The sequence below is a fragment of the Neovison vison genome, chromosome 3 (genome assembly GCF_020171115.1).
Source record: "Neovison vison isolate M4711 chromosome 3, ASM_NN_V1, whole genome shotgun sequence".
NCBI classification, from domain to species: domain Eukaryota; kingdom Metazoa; phylum Chordata; class Mammalia; order Carnivora; family Mustelidae; genus Neogale; species Neogale vison.
In genome coordinates, this window is record NC_058093.1 from 96921510 (window position 1) to 96938816 (window position 17307).

The following is a 17307-nucleotide window of genomic DNA, read 5'->3' on the forward strand; positions in this document are numbered from 1 at the left end:
TAGGAAACCTTTGTCTTGAAGGCTTTGGCTACTTCTCCACATTTGCAATCTACTCTGACAAGGTATATGCCTCTCTAGCTTTGGCGTGTGATTTTATTTTTAACTTTGGAGTTTTATTGGTTTTATCTTAAGTTTAGATAATAAGCTAATCCCTGATGAGTCAAGATGCCTGGTGGGAGCCTAATGCCTGCATGCCCGGACTTTGATACTGTGCTACGTGATGCTGGACTTCTTCCCAGAGGAAAGCTAGAGCATGAAAGATCGAATGTCTGAGAAACTTGGAATTCTACATCCTCCTACTTAAGCTTTGGTTTGGGATTGGTCTATTTTTTAGTGGGCCTGGGTTTGTTTTGTAAACCAGAGGCAGGGGATGAATCTCTGCTTATGGCAGAAGAGGTTTAACATAACAGCTTTCTTCCTTCAATCACATTCTACAGCTGTGTGTTTGGAACTGGATTTGTGTTGTTAATATTTATGCAGTTCCTCTAAAGTCTTTGTGTGTCTGAAGCATCAGGGACAGACCGATGACTTAAGAAGATATCTGCCTTGCTGCCCAAGGCAGCTGGCCTCCTTCTCACAGGAATCGCTATGGTCATGCTAAATGACTCTGGAACATTCTTTTTGCTCTGAGCCACACTACTGTAAGATGGACGACTTCCTTGCCAGGACCTACTTTCCACTTTGGAGTTGGATGTAAAACATGGTATATCTCATGCTATGTGCACCTGACTTCCTTGTGTGTCCTCAATACTCAGCAAAGACTTCACAGAAAGCAAAATGGGTATGAGTTTTATAGTCCTGAATGGTATATTAGCTGCATGTAGGCACGGAACAGATGCTTAACTGAATTTTTTTGGGTCCCTATATAAATTGGAAAGAATTTATAAATATGTTCCCAAGATCAACAGGACTCAAGGTTTTGCTCCTAAAAGGAAGACCAGATATAAATTCTATTTACATATAATGGAGCTCCTACCATGTGCCATCAACCAAAATGAATTCAGAGAGCTCTGAGAGTGTGTCATCTTTAAAAGGGAAAGAAATGGCTAAGAACTTTCTAAAGGATCTGCTTAGTCTTTGGAGGAAATCTTAGCTTCATCACACCACAAAGACTGCAGGCCTAGAGTCCTCATAGACCTCTGCCAGCCAGTATTACTAATGTGTTTGATTTATGAAAGAAAGGCAAGAGAGATACTACACCCCTTCCATAAAATTCCTTTGAGATGGTGCCTTTTCATCCAACGAGAATCAAATACTAACCAGTGGTGACCATTTTAATAATGAAATCATCCTTTTTAATTGACTGGAACACTACCACTGAGGACATTTTTCCATCCCAACAGTCCTTCTTAATGGGGAGGATATGTGAGTCTAGGGATGCCCGTGACGCTTCTGTCCTTTTGTACCAGGTGCCTGCCTTTTGCTAAATGCCAGAGAACAACAGCTCTGCCTTTCTTTCCTTCTTTAATGCTGTAGCTAAAAAGGAAAAAAAAAATGTTTACTTACATGGCTTATTAACCAAAAAGAAAGACGGCTATTTCCACATAACTGAGAACAAATGTGACGGCTTGTGATGTATGAAGATTTCAAGGAAAAAGCAAACAACAAAAAAGGAATAATGTGATGCAGAAGGTAGAGTGCAATCCTGGCCCAAACCAAGATTTTGCTTTTTTATTTTATTTTATTTTTTTTTAAGATTTTACTTATGTATTTGACAAAGAAAGACACAGAGAGAGAGGGAACAGAAGCAGGGGGAGTGGGAGAGGGAGAAGCAGGTTCGATCCCAGGACCCTGGGATCATGACTTGAGCTGAAGGCAGACGCTTAACAATGGAGCCACTCAGGTGCCCCTTTATTTTTCTTTTTGATGAAAGTATATCCGAAAGGAAATGAAAAGTGCACGGTCTCTTCTCAATCAATCCCTTCCCTCTGTCCCTGAGTATGGCACCAGCCAGTGAGAAAAGAAATATTGTCACAGGCAAGAAATCTGCAAGAAAATTCTACAATGATGTTTTCCCTACTATGTTTTGGAGAATTCTTAACATTTTGACTTTGTATTTCCTTTGAATTTCTACTAAAGGACTTGCAATCTGACATCGGCTTGGAGATTAAAGTTTATAAATAATATTAAACTATAAACTAATCTGAAATGGACCTAGTTCAAGTCATTAAGGGTTCAATTATGGGGTCAAGGTAGAAGAACACATCAAAACATCTGTTTACCCAAAAGCAACAGAAAAGAAACACATGGAAAGATTTCTAAGTCATGCTAATTGAAAGATTTTCCTACTGTTCTTTTTAGGAACTTGGTTCAAACTGTAGGTCGACATTTACCATTAGGTAGTCAGGTTGGTACTAACTTCAGGATTTTTACCCAAATTTATGTACCACTGCCACCATTAGATAAAATATATTTACTTACATTTACTGGAAACTTTTAGAGGCCATAAATGAAAGCCAGTGCCAACTCTAGGAAGGGGAAGATAACCAAAAATAGCATATTTTTCTTCTTTAAAAATTATTATTAAATTCAAGCTGGATACTTTGTCTGAAGGCCCAAATTGACAGCTACTCTCATCTTGTTAAAAATGCATGTAAGTGTTACAAGATGTGTTGGAGGTATCACAGCATCAGACTAAGCCTTTTTAGAAAGATTGGAGGAAAACTGAAAGGTTAATAAACTCATTATATAATTCACTGTTATTTAATGCCATGCTTGTGTACCATGTAAAATCATTTCAAACACTAAATCACGGTCCCAAACCCACTCTGAGGGAAACGAGTTCTTCTCCAACATGATAAAGGCATGCACCTGGGTCATTCTCAGCATGGGGCTTGTCTTAAAAAGTACAAGACCCCAGCATTCAAACAAGGTATTCACAGCTTTCTCTTCCAAAAATGACAACTCAGGAGGGAAAGGGGAAGAGAAATGAGTCATCATCTCAAACCTGAGCAACATGAGAAATGACATTTTCCACATTTTGTCCAAATTGTTACTTAAACAAATGAGACTGGTGTAGGGACAAAGTGAGGAATGAGGAGTATTCAGGAAGGTAAAGAAGTGGCTGGCCACTTATTTTCTATTCCTAAAAGAAATCAATGAAAATAATGAATAGCCTTTGAAAGTAAAAATCACTGGGGGAGAATGTGAATTTCAATTAGGAATGAGGAACCTACTCCACACAGTCCAAAAGCTAATATTTGATAAGCATTTCTGCCTGTAACCATGCTCCGCCATTCAAGGAAAAGAAAAAAGAGAAAAAAAAAAAAAAGCCAAAAGACCAAACACCCAATTAACTTAGGACAGCAAGTAGGACTTACTGGTAGTGAACCCAGGATGGCCCAAGAGTTTTCTTGAATTGAGCAAGTCCTACGATATCAATATAAATGAGCTCAACGATCCTGTCTCCTACAGTTGGGCAGCCAGACCGGTTTCCTACAACCTTCTTCATTATCCTAGAAAGAGGGACAGGAGAGAGGGAAGAAAGGAAAAAAAAAAAAAATTATTTCAAGATACAACACTTAGCAACATTAATAGGCAAACATCCCAAGAATGTTGTCGGGGAGGAGGGCATGGTCTGTCCCAATCTGCTGCCTATCCAGATTCTGCCCACCCATCAAGTCCTATCCAGAGTCCTGCTTCAGAGTCTGGCACAAGTAAATGGTGGCTCACGCATGTGCACACGCATGCGTGCACACATACACACACTTTGAAACCTAGGAAGACCTGGGTCTGAATCGGTCTATCTACCTCCGCTAGCTGCTGTGAGATCTTAGACAAGTCACTAACCTCTCTGGTCTTTCCTCCTAAGAAACAACAACAAAAGCAACCTTCCCACAAAACAGGATTTGCGACAGAAAAGATAGCAACCTGCCAGAGATTCTTCAGGTGCTTAAATGAGATTTTAAAAAGAAAAGTGCCTCATGTGTCGCAGATACTCCGGGGCTACTGCTTCCCCTCACAGAAACTGCTCTCGTTACCCTACTGACCTCCTAAAGGTCTTCAATTTCTAGCCGCTACAATACAGAATTCTATACTGTCTTGTGTGGTTTCCTAATTTTTTCTATGTCAAATTTTTCCTTCTGACTAGACTCTATTATATAACTGGCACTACCCTTCCTTCCATCCTCCCCTCTCCTCACCCATCCATACAACCCCACCCCTGCACCCAGAGAGAGCCGACATATGTGATTATATGCCAACTTCACGTGTGGGAGTAAAAACTGCTCACCGAACCACACTGCCGCTCACCCAGAAATCGGTACTCACTGATGCCTCTTATCCTTGCCTGCACTCCATAACCATCCTTCACCAAATTCTGGCATCCCCCTTTGAAGGACGAGTCCTAGAAGCAGGACTCTGTTCCGCAACTCTGTGCTGCCACTCCTTTAGGTACCCTGCTCCTCAGCTCGCTTGACCCTCAGAAAATACCAGGTTCTGTACAACCAATTCCTTCCCAAGAATTTGAAAGTATTTCTACACAGGGCCAGACAGTAAATACTTTCACCTTTGCAGGCCACATGTCCTCTGCCTCAACTACACAACTCTGCCCTTGGAGAACAAAAGCAGTCACAGCAATTCATCCATAACGGGTGTGGCTATGTTCCTGTGTGAGTTTTGCAACAAAAACACACAAAAGACTGCATCCAGCCCACAGTGCCAGGTGTGTGGACCCTTGGTCAACCTTGTTTTTGGTGGTTCCCACACTGGTCTGCACACTGGAATTATCCAGAGGCATTGAGATACTTAGTGAGTCCTGTGTCCTTTTCTCGAAGGTTGTGATTTAATTAGTCTGGCATATGATCTGGGCACTGGGAGGCCACAAAGATCCCCCATGATGGTAATGTGCAGGCATGTTCTGCCCTCTGCGGCTTCCATAACTGTCTTCTTAAATAAAACACATCTGGCTCTCTTACCAGTACTCAAAGCACTCCATAGACATCTTGACCAACACGTTAAGTCTCTGCCTGGTAGTCCCTTAATATGCCTTTTCTGACCTCCCTAGGGAGCACCCCTCCCGAGAGTTCCCACAGTTTTCCACTTATTCACCACTCACTCGTTCTTGGATTCATCCCTTCACTGGTTTGCTCAGTCCCAAGTCACAAGCACCCACTGGGTGCTAGGCACTATTCTAGGTGCCACACACACCACAGTGTGCAACAATCACTGTTTCTGTACTCCCTTGGCTTACATTCTAGCAGTCATGCTTCAATTACTACTAATCACATTGCAATTAGTGTAATTATTACGCAATGCATTAGCTGTAATTACCAGAAGATTGGCATTTCCTTGAATGCATGCTGGTCATCTCTGTCTATCCCGTACCAAGAACCAGTGCCCAGAAAGCACTGAGAGAATGACTGCTAAATGTGGACGCCTCGACTTCACAGGCTATGTGCACAGTGTGTTTTAAAGCAAGCAGGGGGCAGCGTGCTGAAGGGACACGGGCAGCGTTTAGGGGTTCAGAAGACCTCGGATTTTTCTGGATCCAAAAAGAGCCATCTAGTACAGTGGTCAAGAACACAGGCTTTGAGGTCCGACACAGAACTCTCGCATGTTTTCTACATATTCTTAAGCAACTCAGTTTCCTCATCGTTAAAATGCAGGGAGCAACAGCACTTACTTCCGAGTTTGTGTGAACAGTATGTAAAATGTGCAGTGTCCGCCGAACGGTAGGTGCTCACCAAATGTTAGGTGTTCATAGCTCCATCTATGCTGTGGTTATCCTAACTGCTGACACTCTTGCTGTAACTAATGCCCTGATCACAGTTTTAGCACAGGGGCGCCTGGGTGGCTCAGTGGGTTAAGCCTCTGCCTTCGGCTCGGGTCATGATCTCAGGGTCCTGGGATCGAGTCCCATGTCGGGCTCTCTGCTGGGCGGGGAGCCTGCTTCCTCTTCTCTCTCTCTCTCTGCCTGCCTCTCTGCCTACTTGTGATCTCTGTCTGTCAAATAAATAAATAAAATCTTTAAAAAAAAAAAAAAAGAAACCATTTAAAAAATGACAGTTGATATTACTGCTTTCATCTCAACACTGCCACTTACCAGCTCTGTGGACCTTGGTCCCTAACACAAGTGACCTCTCTGGGCATCAATGTCTTGGACAGGAAAGTAAGAGCGGGGGATGGGTTGGAGGGGACATATTTTGTTTTAAACACCCTTCTATCTCTAGAGTGTTTACTCCAGGTATTTCTTCTGGAACGTTTGCCGTATGGCAACATGAACACTTGGCTGCTGGGAACAAAGTCTCTATGGGCAGTTATCCAAAAGGAGTGAAGGGGCGCAGAGCATTCCTGCCTAGCCAGCTGTGTCAATCTATAGGAGATTACGAGAGGGTTAGAACCGGAAGCAGATTTCAGGGAAACAGAAAAGCCAGGTAGAGTTAACAGACTCAGGCTGGAAAGCTGGCTTTACCGAAAGAGGATTGGATCAGGGCTTTCAAGAAACTCATTCTATCCAAATTAAATTATAAATAGGAACCTGCCCTGTTTTAAGATTTGGGAGGCTTGCAGTTGAGTAGGGAAGGGTATGAATTTCAGCAGGAGACAGGGAATCAGGAAAGTCAATAATGTTTTGTGCTGCACATGTTGGAAGCACCTGTAATGGCAAAGAATAAGCTCCTTAGTTTGAAATTTCTGGCATTCATTTATGAAGCCTCTGGAGCCTGCAGCTACAATGAAAACATATTATCCTTTTCACAGTGTATGTATTTAGCTCCTGAAAATAATCTTCTTATCTCCTGTTTAGTGAATTATCACTTTCATTTTCCTCCACAAGAAATTACACACTAATAGAGGGCTTTAAGAGTTTACAATTTCTTTTTTGTATTCTGATTTTAAAATTGAAAAGTAATCTCCTTACTCCTTGAGCTCAGCCAGTGAAGCTGAAATCCTAATGTCATGGCCCAGTAAGTACAGAGATGTAATTAAATCACTCCACTGAACTAATTCACCGAGAGGGCCACCACTGAAAGCTGTCTCTGCTATCTTAAATCCAGATTCCTTAGTCAGGAGTCCCAGGTGAACGAGGACCTGAAAAAAACAAAAAAAAAAAAAAATAAAACAAAGGAGAGGCATATATTGATTCCCACTGAACCAAGTACAAACTCCACACAGTAACACACCAAAAGCAATCAACCAAATCTAAAGTGATGTTTATGTTCTAACGTAACCTCAACCTGGCCTAGATTTTTCCAGAAGGTACAAAGAAATGGAAGGAAACAGAGTCACTACCCCACCCTTTTATGGCTATGAACATGACAGATAGACAGTCTCTTTTTAGAAAGCAGGATACATTTGGGAAATCAGATTTAAAGGCAAGTAAGCAAAGGCAATAAAATATCATTTAACAATACTGTGTGTGTCTTCCCCACAGCTGGAATATTTTTAAGGTTTTAATGCAAAAAACTTCAAATATATCCAAAATCAGACATGGTAGCACAGTCAATTCCAAGGCACATAAATTTCACCATTATTAACTCAGGACCAATCTTAATGTACACCCCTCATTTTCTCCCAACCCCTCTAGCTGATGTTGAAGCAAATCCTAGAGATCATATCCTTCCATCTGCAAATACTTCAGTTTGTATCTCTAAAAGAAACAGACCTTCAGTTAAAAAACACAAGCATAACATCACTTTTGCCCCTAAAACAGTTATTCATTCTTTAATATCATTCACTAACCAGTTAGTGTTTACGCCTCCTCCAAGTGTAGCTGTTCCAGGCAGAGGTCAAATAAAGTGCGTTAAGTCTAAGTGTCTCATTTATTTCTTAGGCTTCTTTAGCCCCATCCTTTGGGGTTGGGGAGAGTTTTATTTGTCCAAGACACAAAAAGACATTTGTCCAAGGTTGTATTTCCAGTAGAGTCTCTCACACTTTGGGTTTTGCTGATTGTGTAACAGATTCTTCTACCCCTTGTATTTATAGTAAACTAGTAATTAGATCCACAGGCATGATTCAGTTCATATTTGATGTTTTTGGCAATGCTACTTCATAGGCAGCGCCGTACGCTTCCTTTCCCTAGTGGGAACAATGTCTAGGATCTCTGGTGATGTTGGGAGCTATGGATAATCACTAAATAGAGGCCTTTACCCATCAGGAGTTACAAAATGATAATATTTTATTATTCCTTCTGCTTTTATTAGCTGGAATGCTTCTACAAAGAGAAACTACCCCCCACCCCCATCAATTACTTGGCTTTGCTGAAGTATGGTTTATAGAGAAAAAGCATGGCAAATATTTGACTCTTGCCCTTTATTTATCAGTTTTCTAAATAACAAATTTGTTCATTAGCCTACTCCAATGACCGTCAATGAGGCTTTTACACAGTCACAGATAGAAGTTATCCTTATGGATTATCAAATTGCCCCATCTTGCCAATTGGAGGCTGTTCAAGTTGGCTTCTAAGTTCTTCTGACAGGATTCTAGTAGTCTTTGACAGTGCCTTTGCTCTCCACTATGACATATGTTTGCAGCTCAACATGTACAACTTCTAAGACCTTAACCAACCATTTTTCCAAGAACCTCTTATACCATTGAGTGGAAATGGCATCTAAAGATCAAGGTCTGGTGCTTAAGGGGACTCTAGTTAATCACTGTCTGTAGCCCTTTTCAGTGGACATAGCTGGAAATTTATTTCTCCTCCAGGATAAAACAAATCATAAATTCACACTGGTACTTCCCATTCAAACTCAGGATTAAAGTAACTTTGCATAACATTATCCATCTTACATTATGTTATTTTCTCTCTCCCAGACGGAAAATCCCACTTCTTGAGGATACTAATATAAGTACTTTGCTTTATTCCAATATGCAGAAGGGATTCAGAATGAGAATATCTACACCACCACCTACTACATGTAAACTTAGGAAAACTCAGTAAAACTTCTCAAGATATTTGGCCCTTTTTTTGTCCTTTGGGATATACCATCAGAAATGCTGAAAAGTCTGTGTTCTAGTCCCTAAGAACAGTTCTTTGTGTGTTGACTGTAAAACTGGATATGTAGTCAGTTCATGTCTTATTTTCTTTGTAATTTTTAGATAATTTTTTTGCAATTCAACTTTATTTTATACTATGTCAAGTGACTCTAGTATCAAAGCTACAGAGAAAGATATATTTACATAAGTCTAGTTTCTACACCCGTTGTCTTCACGCTATTTCCTCTTTCCCCATATTTGACTCTTTTTATTGTGATTAACATAAAATTTATATTTTAATCATTGTTAAGTGTACAGTGGCATTAAGTACATCCACAATGTTATGCAACCATCTCCTTTATTTTTAATTTCATGGTCTATTATCCTATTTTTAAAAATATGAGCAAGCATAAATGTACATTATATATACATCATGTGTGTGTACATGCACATATCTTTATGTATATGTGTGTGTGTATGTTTGTGTGAGTGTGTATATAAATTCTCTCTTCCTTTTAAAAATAATGTTCACTGTTCTCCATATCTTATTTATTGACCTAACAATATATCCTAAAGATTATTGCATAGCATTCTGTAAAAGTACTGTATTTCTTCTTACAGCCTACCTGGACTTTTGACCTCATACTCTTCTACAGAGGACTATCTGGGGCCTGAGCATTTGGACCTGCTGTCTCACAAACTCAAGAGATTTAGCAAAAATGGAACCACTGAACTGTGACTTGGGGTTTTGCAAGCTCATCCTCCCCATTTCCTTTTTTTTTGAGAATATCAAAGTAGTCAAATTAGGAACACCAAAGTCTTTTTTAATTAATTTTTAGATGTGGGTACACTAAAGACTATGTAATTTGTCCTGTTGTTTGTCATCCAAACAGTTACTCTAAAGCCAAGGCTATTTAACCTCTACCTTATAGGGTATAAAATGTTTCATGCTCAGGGTTATTCCCAGAGGTTTTCTAAGCAAATCCCCTTGAAGTTCAAACAGATCGGCTCCAGTTTAATTGATAGCATCTCTCCCTCAAGAATACAAGGAGAAGCACCAACTCAACATAGCAGCAATGGAACTCAGCAGTTGCCCAAATCCCAGAAGTGACAAACAGCACGACCAGGAGATTGCCACGATGATGTCAAAACAAGCTCTCCAAGGCTGTCTGTGGGTAAAGCCAAGAGGGTTAGGCTCCCTGATGCCACGGGGACAGAGCTTCAGGGCGGTTCAAAGGAAACTTTCACAGGCAGATACCCTGCTTGGCTTCACCAGAGAAGCATGTGTGCAGGTCCCTGCTAAGCAGGATTACTGTCACGGGAGGGAAGTAAAGCCCAAAAAAGGCCATACAAGAGACTGAGCAGATTCACCCTGAGGGAGTATCATTTCAGACATGACATTTCTCTTAGTCTTGTTTCCAAGCAAAATCGTATTTTTAAAAAAAACTGGCATCTAACTGAACTGAATTCCTCAGAAACTCACTTTCTTCCGCTTTCTCTTTTCAAGATTCTGCTTTTCTGCCAGGGACTTGATAGCTTGGATCCATGCATCAGCCATTCGCCGGATCCGGAGTCTCATCCACCGGAATTCTTCATGCTTTTTCATCATGCTGTAGAGAATATTAAAATCCGTACGAATTTCCGCCTAGAAACAGAAATTTAATAAAAATGAACAGAAGATAAAAAGTCAGAAGGCAGAATGGTTGTCACGATGTGACATTTGAAAACTTGAAAGAGCTAGTCAATTAAATACAGGGCTTCCGAAGTGAGGCCTGTCTACTGCAGAGCTTTACTTCAAGGCCCCAGGATTGCAAATTAAAGTAAAGGCCCCTGACTGCTCATCTGTTGTATGGGACATCATTAAAAAATGAGAAATTGAGAAAGGCCCAGCACAGTCACCGCAAAGCCCAGAGTTACATTAAAATGCATTTTTTTTTTTTTTGCAATGAGTATGCTCGATGTACCTTGAAATTCTCTGCACCCGAATTTATTGCCACTTGGATCTACTGCAAGGCAGCAGAATCCTGGAAAAGTAAAGTCAGTTCTTAACAGGCTGTTTCACATTGTGTAGTTTGCCAAAAAGCCTTCATCTGCCCACAGAGTTAAGCAGGGAAATAAATGCTCATCTTCCAGTTTTGTCCCAATCTCAAACAAACAAAAGCACATTATTTTCTAAGGAATTTAAAAGCCAGCAATACCATTTTCCTACCGTAGCTCAACAGAATTTAAAACCCAGGCCAGAATAATTTAAAAGCCAGGAAGAACACTTTTCTAATGTGGCTGAGTACAACCAGTGATCAGAATAACAGAAAAACAGCAGCATTCCTATTTATTTTTCGTCACATCAAGAACATGCTAACTCCATCCCCCAACAGTCACATGCTTTGTTCTCAACACTCACCTGATCCCTCCTTGACCCACCTTCTCCCAAGATTCCCACGGCCTACAGCATGGGTCAGCACACTGTGGCTGGGGGAGTCAGATCCCCCATGTGCCTGTTTCGGTACAGAAAGTTCTGCAAAAACATGGCCATACCTGCTCATTTACATCCGTCTATAGCTGCCCTCTGCGCTCAAGGTCAGAACTGAGCAGTTCCAACAGAGACCTTATGGCCTGGCCTGGGAAGATGAAAATATTCACTCTCTGGCCTTTTACAGAAAAGGGCTTCTGACCCTTGGTCTAAAGAATAAAGACATGAGCTTTTAGTGTGGCACAGAAAACCTTTCATGGTCCCTACTGATCCTTCCCATCTCATCTTCCACCAAAGCTCATCCGATACCCTATGGCCTTACCCACTGGACTGTGCTCTACTCCCTGAAAACACCAAACTCTGGTACGGGCACCTTTCCCCCTGCACATCAGACACATCTTTCTCCTCTCCTTCATCTACTGTGAACTCACTCATCATTTGAAATTCAGCTCCAGTATCATCATCTCTTTGCAAACTCTCCTAACCCCTGCAGGCTGAGATCACCGCTTTCTCATTCATTCCCATTGGCCTATAGTTCAGCTTCTATGCGGGTGTGGTCACGACTTTCACCCATCACGCTCATGAGATCGCTGAGTGCGCCTCCACGTCTGGCACCAGGTCTCATTCCTCTCAGGAGCCTGTCACTCAGGACCCCCCCCCCCCCGAGAATTGCTTGAGAAACAGATACTACTGGTGAACTGATTCAAGCCTCCAAATTTCCACAGGCCTGCCGAGAGAAGTTCTTCTGTTTATCGTGATTTCAGGTTATAGTGGGCCTGTCTAGCCAACTCCAAAGATACCCCTTGGCATACAACCAAATCACAGGCCTAGTTTCCAAAAATCACTCACCAATGAATTATGATCAGCTTCTTCATAGGGATTTTTGGCTCTCCAAGGTAAATGAGGACACCAATTTTCAACCTGAAAAATATACAAGAGACACTAAGTCTGCTGGTTCATCTGTAAACCATATAATGTCCGTACTAAGCACCAAGTACCCATTCCCGGCACACAATACCACTACATTTAAGGGCTTGTTCCTGCTATTAGACTTTCATGCTTTCAGTGAGCAGCATAGATGCAGGGAACCTCTCACATGGAGGAACAACCATAGCAAAGGTCTCAAGGAGTCCACAGCTATACTTTCTATCTGTCCTTCAAAGTACTTCGTGCTGCGACTCCTTCATCCGGTAAGCCTCATGTGTCTACACCAATGGTGGGGGAGGTCTCCCAGCCAAAAGGTAAAAGACAGAGATTGCAGGAGAATGAGAAGGGAAGGACAGACATACTCTGTTATCTGCTGCAGCATGTCTGGAAAGGAAACCGCACGGCGTTTGAGCTACAGAGCTCCCTCATTCATCTCAGAATTAGGAAAGCAGAGGATCGTTTAAAGCTAATTGATCAAGGCTTTCCCTCATTTTCTGGCTGTTCACTTCACACTAGCTCATCTCAAGGAAGAAGATGGTAAAAGCTATCAGAAAAGAGATAAAAGGAAAAAGGAGGAAAAAAAAAAAACCCTCAGCAATCTTGCAAGAGCTGCTCTAGAAGATGGATTGTTCTGTCAATGCACAGAAGTTTAAAGAGTTGAGGGGAAGAGCAAAACCGCCCAATTTTATAGGAATTCCTTCAAAAAGGTTACTGAACAAAATTAGGCAAAAAAAAAAAAAATCACAGTTTCTAGTTTCTAGTAAAAGAAAGAAGAAAGCTGCAATGACGAATATTGCTGGGCTCTTTGTTAAAACTGGCCATACAATGATGCCAAACTACCATATCCCCTGTGTACACATAGGTGAGGACATCATTAAAGGTGGCTGATGAATGGTCACTGAAACTATCTTCTTCTGCATTGTTTCTCTGGCTAGCTGGGCCTACGGTAATACACAGAGCATGTGGAAGGGGGACAGCCTTGGAGGGCCACGGCCGCCTCCACCAGGAACACGGATTCCGTCGAGATGGTTTGCCCATCAACTTGGGGTGCGTTTTCAAACACACACAAAAGTTTCCCTCATCTGGAAATTGCGCTTAATGCCAGGTAATTTTGACTATGACCAAAATAACTGCGTGATTTGCATAAAGCCATCATTTGCAAATGATGGGAAAGCAATAAGTGGAGGGCAGCAAAGCTTGGGGGAGGGCAGAATCCCTAGATAGGAAAAGACCAATATTCTCTCTCTCTCATTTTTTTCTGGTGGAGTAAAATTAGACTTTACCATATTTGTGAATGACTTCAGAGACTCAGAAGGACTCCCCAGGAGGAAAGCTGAAATGGTTTCTACTCATAAAAAACGAAAATACTGACTTGTCTTGGATGGCTGTGCCTAATTACGAAGCCCTTGCAGCAGTATCACGGTGAGAAGCAATATCTGGGGCTCCACACATGTGAGAAATGAGGGAAAACCAGTGGAAAAGCAGCCTACAAGCAGATGAAGCCTCAGCTGGTCCCAGCAGCAGTGCAAACATCTGCACCTTGGAATCTCAGGCCAGCGTGAATTATCTACTTCCAATTAAATTCTTGCAAATGGGCTAAATAAAACGTTGCTGTAAGGCGTATTTATAACATGAAGGCTTCCGATGAGCTAGAAACACTCTGAGACCTTCAACCCCACACAAAACGGATGAGGAGGAGCAAGCAGGGTACAGATCTGAAGTCAGCCTCACACTAAATTAAGTAACGACATGTTCACAGCCACATGTCAGGATAAAGAATTTCCCCCACAAATAGCCTAATCGGGAAAGATGAAACAAGACCGTGCATAAAGAAAGTCCATCAAACGGAGAGACATGAGCGAGATGAGATATTGACAAAAGTACATTCCATCCTTGCTCTTCTGCCCTCAAAAGAACCTCCCAAAATTCACTCAGATGAAAATACTGTCCAAGGGGATCTTCTAAAATAGGACTTCCCTACAGAATACTCAGGACTTTAATTCCTCTTTGAAAGTGATCATTTATCTCAGTTCTTGTTACTCTAAATCACTGGATAATACTTTGCAAGGCTTCAAGGGCATCACTGGAAGTACAGAAAACAGAGTCAGTGCATTTTAGCTTTTTAGCAAGAAATCTTCCTGTTATATATTCACTTATAATGGAGGAAAAAGCAATTATGAACATCTCTGACACTGAATGAAGATGGTGGTTTTTAAGGTTGCTGTTTTTGTACACAGTGACAGGATGACTGGCTAACAAAATAATTAAATTACACATAAACCAATTTCCCCATGGGAAGGGGGTGGGAAACCAAACCATTTTTTTTTCCTGAAACCTCAGAGGATTACCAAGATTGGAAGAAAGCCAGTACTGGCAATAACTCCAAGCACTGAAACAAACAGCCCGCAAATGAGCAACATTTTCCTAAATAAGAGTGTCATTAATAACACTCAGGGAAAGTCTTGCTTAAGGCTAGTAATTCAACCTCCTAATCCTTAATTTTGTTTTCTGCCTGATTTACCTAGGGCCATTTAATGAGTCCAACTGCCCCCCCCCTGCAAAGCAAACCCCCAAGAAAGGTGGACCCTACAATGAGCCCAGTGCCTTCCTGCTCTGGAAGGTCTTCTAGTTCAAATTATTCTTACCATGTCTTCTCTGCTTCTTAGAACGCTCATGGCCTACATTGGCCTGTTGCCTTCCTATGTCCATGCCTCTGGCCACAACTTTCCAACCGCGACCCTTGGCACTCTCCCTGGGACAGGATTTTGTATTTTCCCTGGGTGCAGGCACTATGGACCATCCCACTGTCCACACCCACCCCTGCCCAGCTCCTGGGAGTTGGAGGGCCCTGACTCAAGACCTCTGCCAGGGAAGGAACTGGAGAGTTTTCAAATAGTCCGCAAATCACCATAGTACATCTACACACTGAAAACCACCTGAGTTCATGGCAACATGCACGCAATAATCAACAGAGGAGCTAAACCATGACTCAATTTTCCATTTGAAGGCAAAACTCCTTTCCCAGAACCCATCTTTTTAGTACACTATCCTCAGGCCTCAAAGTGAAGAGGCAAGAAAAACAGAAAAAACCCCAGCCAGGCTAGAACTTTGGAACTTTACCTCATGTTCCACGCAGAGAGACCTACAAATCACCTTTCTGGAATAAGGAGATAGAAAATTAACCTTTGATATGCCTCCTCCCAATGATTTAAACTTCTCTGATCTGAGAAGGTTTTGCAGCTTAACCATGAGCATGTGAATCCAAACAAAGTCCCAAAACAACTCATGTAGATCATACTTACTTCCAAGGTCTGTACAATGGACAATTCATTATATTTCAGAAAAAAACAAACCACTGGTTGATACATATACAACTCAAGTTAGAATTTAAAGAGGGCAAAAAAGTAATAAAATCATAGCAAAAACTAGTTAGGAGGTTTAAAATCTATATGCACAAATTTTATGTACGACTGGCATACCTTTGTAGTAACATTCTACTCTTCGGAAAGAATAATGATCAGGTACTGTCGTGACCTCTTCTCTCATGATTAATGTGAAGTGTTTGGCTCTAATGGATCACTAACATATAGAATTTCATGCTGTATTTTTCAGATAGTAAATGCAATCAAAATTCAATGAGAAAAATCTGTAAGGAAGGTGAGCTTATCTCTGGATGATGGTGTTATGGGTGCTTTTCATTTTCCTTTTTATGCTAATCTGCACATTATGATTTTTTACAACAAATGTTCATTAATAGAGTAATTTCTAAAGGAGTTACCTTACATAAGCATATAGTCACTTACTAAAGGCTTACAGTAAGTCAGGATCTCTGGGAAAAAAAAATGAGCTTGCGTGCATTATATCATTTAATCCCCTGAAGAGCCAATGTGACATGGGTACCATCACCAGGGTCAAGGCTACAAGGGGATGGGAACTTGCCAAGGTAGGCTCACCAGTGAGCTGCAGGGCTGGGACAACTGGGGTCTATTGCTCCCCTGACCAGAACATGTCAGAGCCTCCCTTAAAGGCCAAGCTTAGTGAGGGACAGACAACTGCTGAGTAGGGAAAGCACACTGAATCTGGAATCAGCTAAAATGGACTCTGTGCTCAGCTCTATCAACAGCTAGGCATATAAACTTAAACCACTTAGCTTTTAAGTTTTCTCATTTACCAAATGAAGGCATTGGCTCTGCTAACCTTTTCCTCCCCCCCCACAAAGATTTAATTTATTTTGGGGGGGGGGATATGAATGAGCAACCAGCATGGGGAGTAGCAGTTGTAGAGGGAGAAACAGACTCCCTGCTGAGTAGGGAGAGCGATGAGGAGCTCAATCCCAGAACCCTGAGATCATGACCTGAGCTGAAGGCAAATGCTTAATCAGCTGAGCCACCCAGGCTCCCCTTAGATGACTCCCAACAACCCTGTTAAACTCTAAGATCTGAAAAAGATAATCCTCCATCATCCTATGCAGGCTAGTTGGTTATATATCAAAAAGATACAACTGACTATATATCTATTCATTTAATACACTGATTAGTCAAACGAGTATAGATACATATACCTCCATACATGTATTTGTCATACTGATGATAACTTTGAATGACATTACTCACGGAGGTATATGCTTAAAAAAAAAAAAAAAGGCCTTCTCTAACCCTGCTCTGTCTCCCTTTCTCAAGTCTCAAAAAGCCAATGCAAAAGGTAAAAGATGTCCACCCATCACTGTGTGGTTCAGCTCTCTAGACTGGTCCTCTGCACCAAACACCTGAGCTGATAAATATTTGAGCCAAATTGTTTGTTAGGAAATGGCTGTGTATGGTGGGCAGGGTGAGGGAGACTAAGGATAAAAATAAAAGCTGCACTGTATGAGGAGCCAAGCAGTAGGATAAGCACCTAACACACATAAACTCACTTGGTCTTCAAACAAAACCCTGGGAAAGGCCACTTATCATGCCGGATGAGGACACAGCACGGGGAGGACCCACGGCTGAGAAATG

At 41.6% G+C, this 17307-nt stretch overlaps 1 protein-coding gene across 2 annotated transcripts in view; it reads right to left on the bottom strand.

Annotated features, from left to right (window-relative positions):
- The window catches only part of MGAT5 (alpha-1,6-mannosylglycoprotein 6-beta-N-acetylglucosaminyltransferase), a 335937-nt gene that overhangs the window by 115764 nt on the left and 202866 nt on the right, over nt 1-17307 (bottom strand). For both annotated transcript variants that reach the window (XM_044242594.1, XM_044242593.1), the window contains 4 exons: nt 12233-12304; nt 10397-10558; nt 6860-7029; nt 3321-3455 (listed from right to left, as the gene is read on the bottom strand). In XM_044242594.1, coding sequence (XP_044098529.1) covers nt 3321-3455; nt 6860-7029; nt 10397-10558; nt 12233-12304 — 539 coding nt within the window. The remainder of the gene's footprint in view (nt 1-3320; nt 3456-6859; nt 7030-10396; nt 10559-12232; nt 12305-17307) is intronic.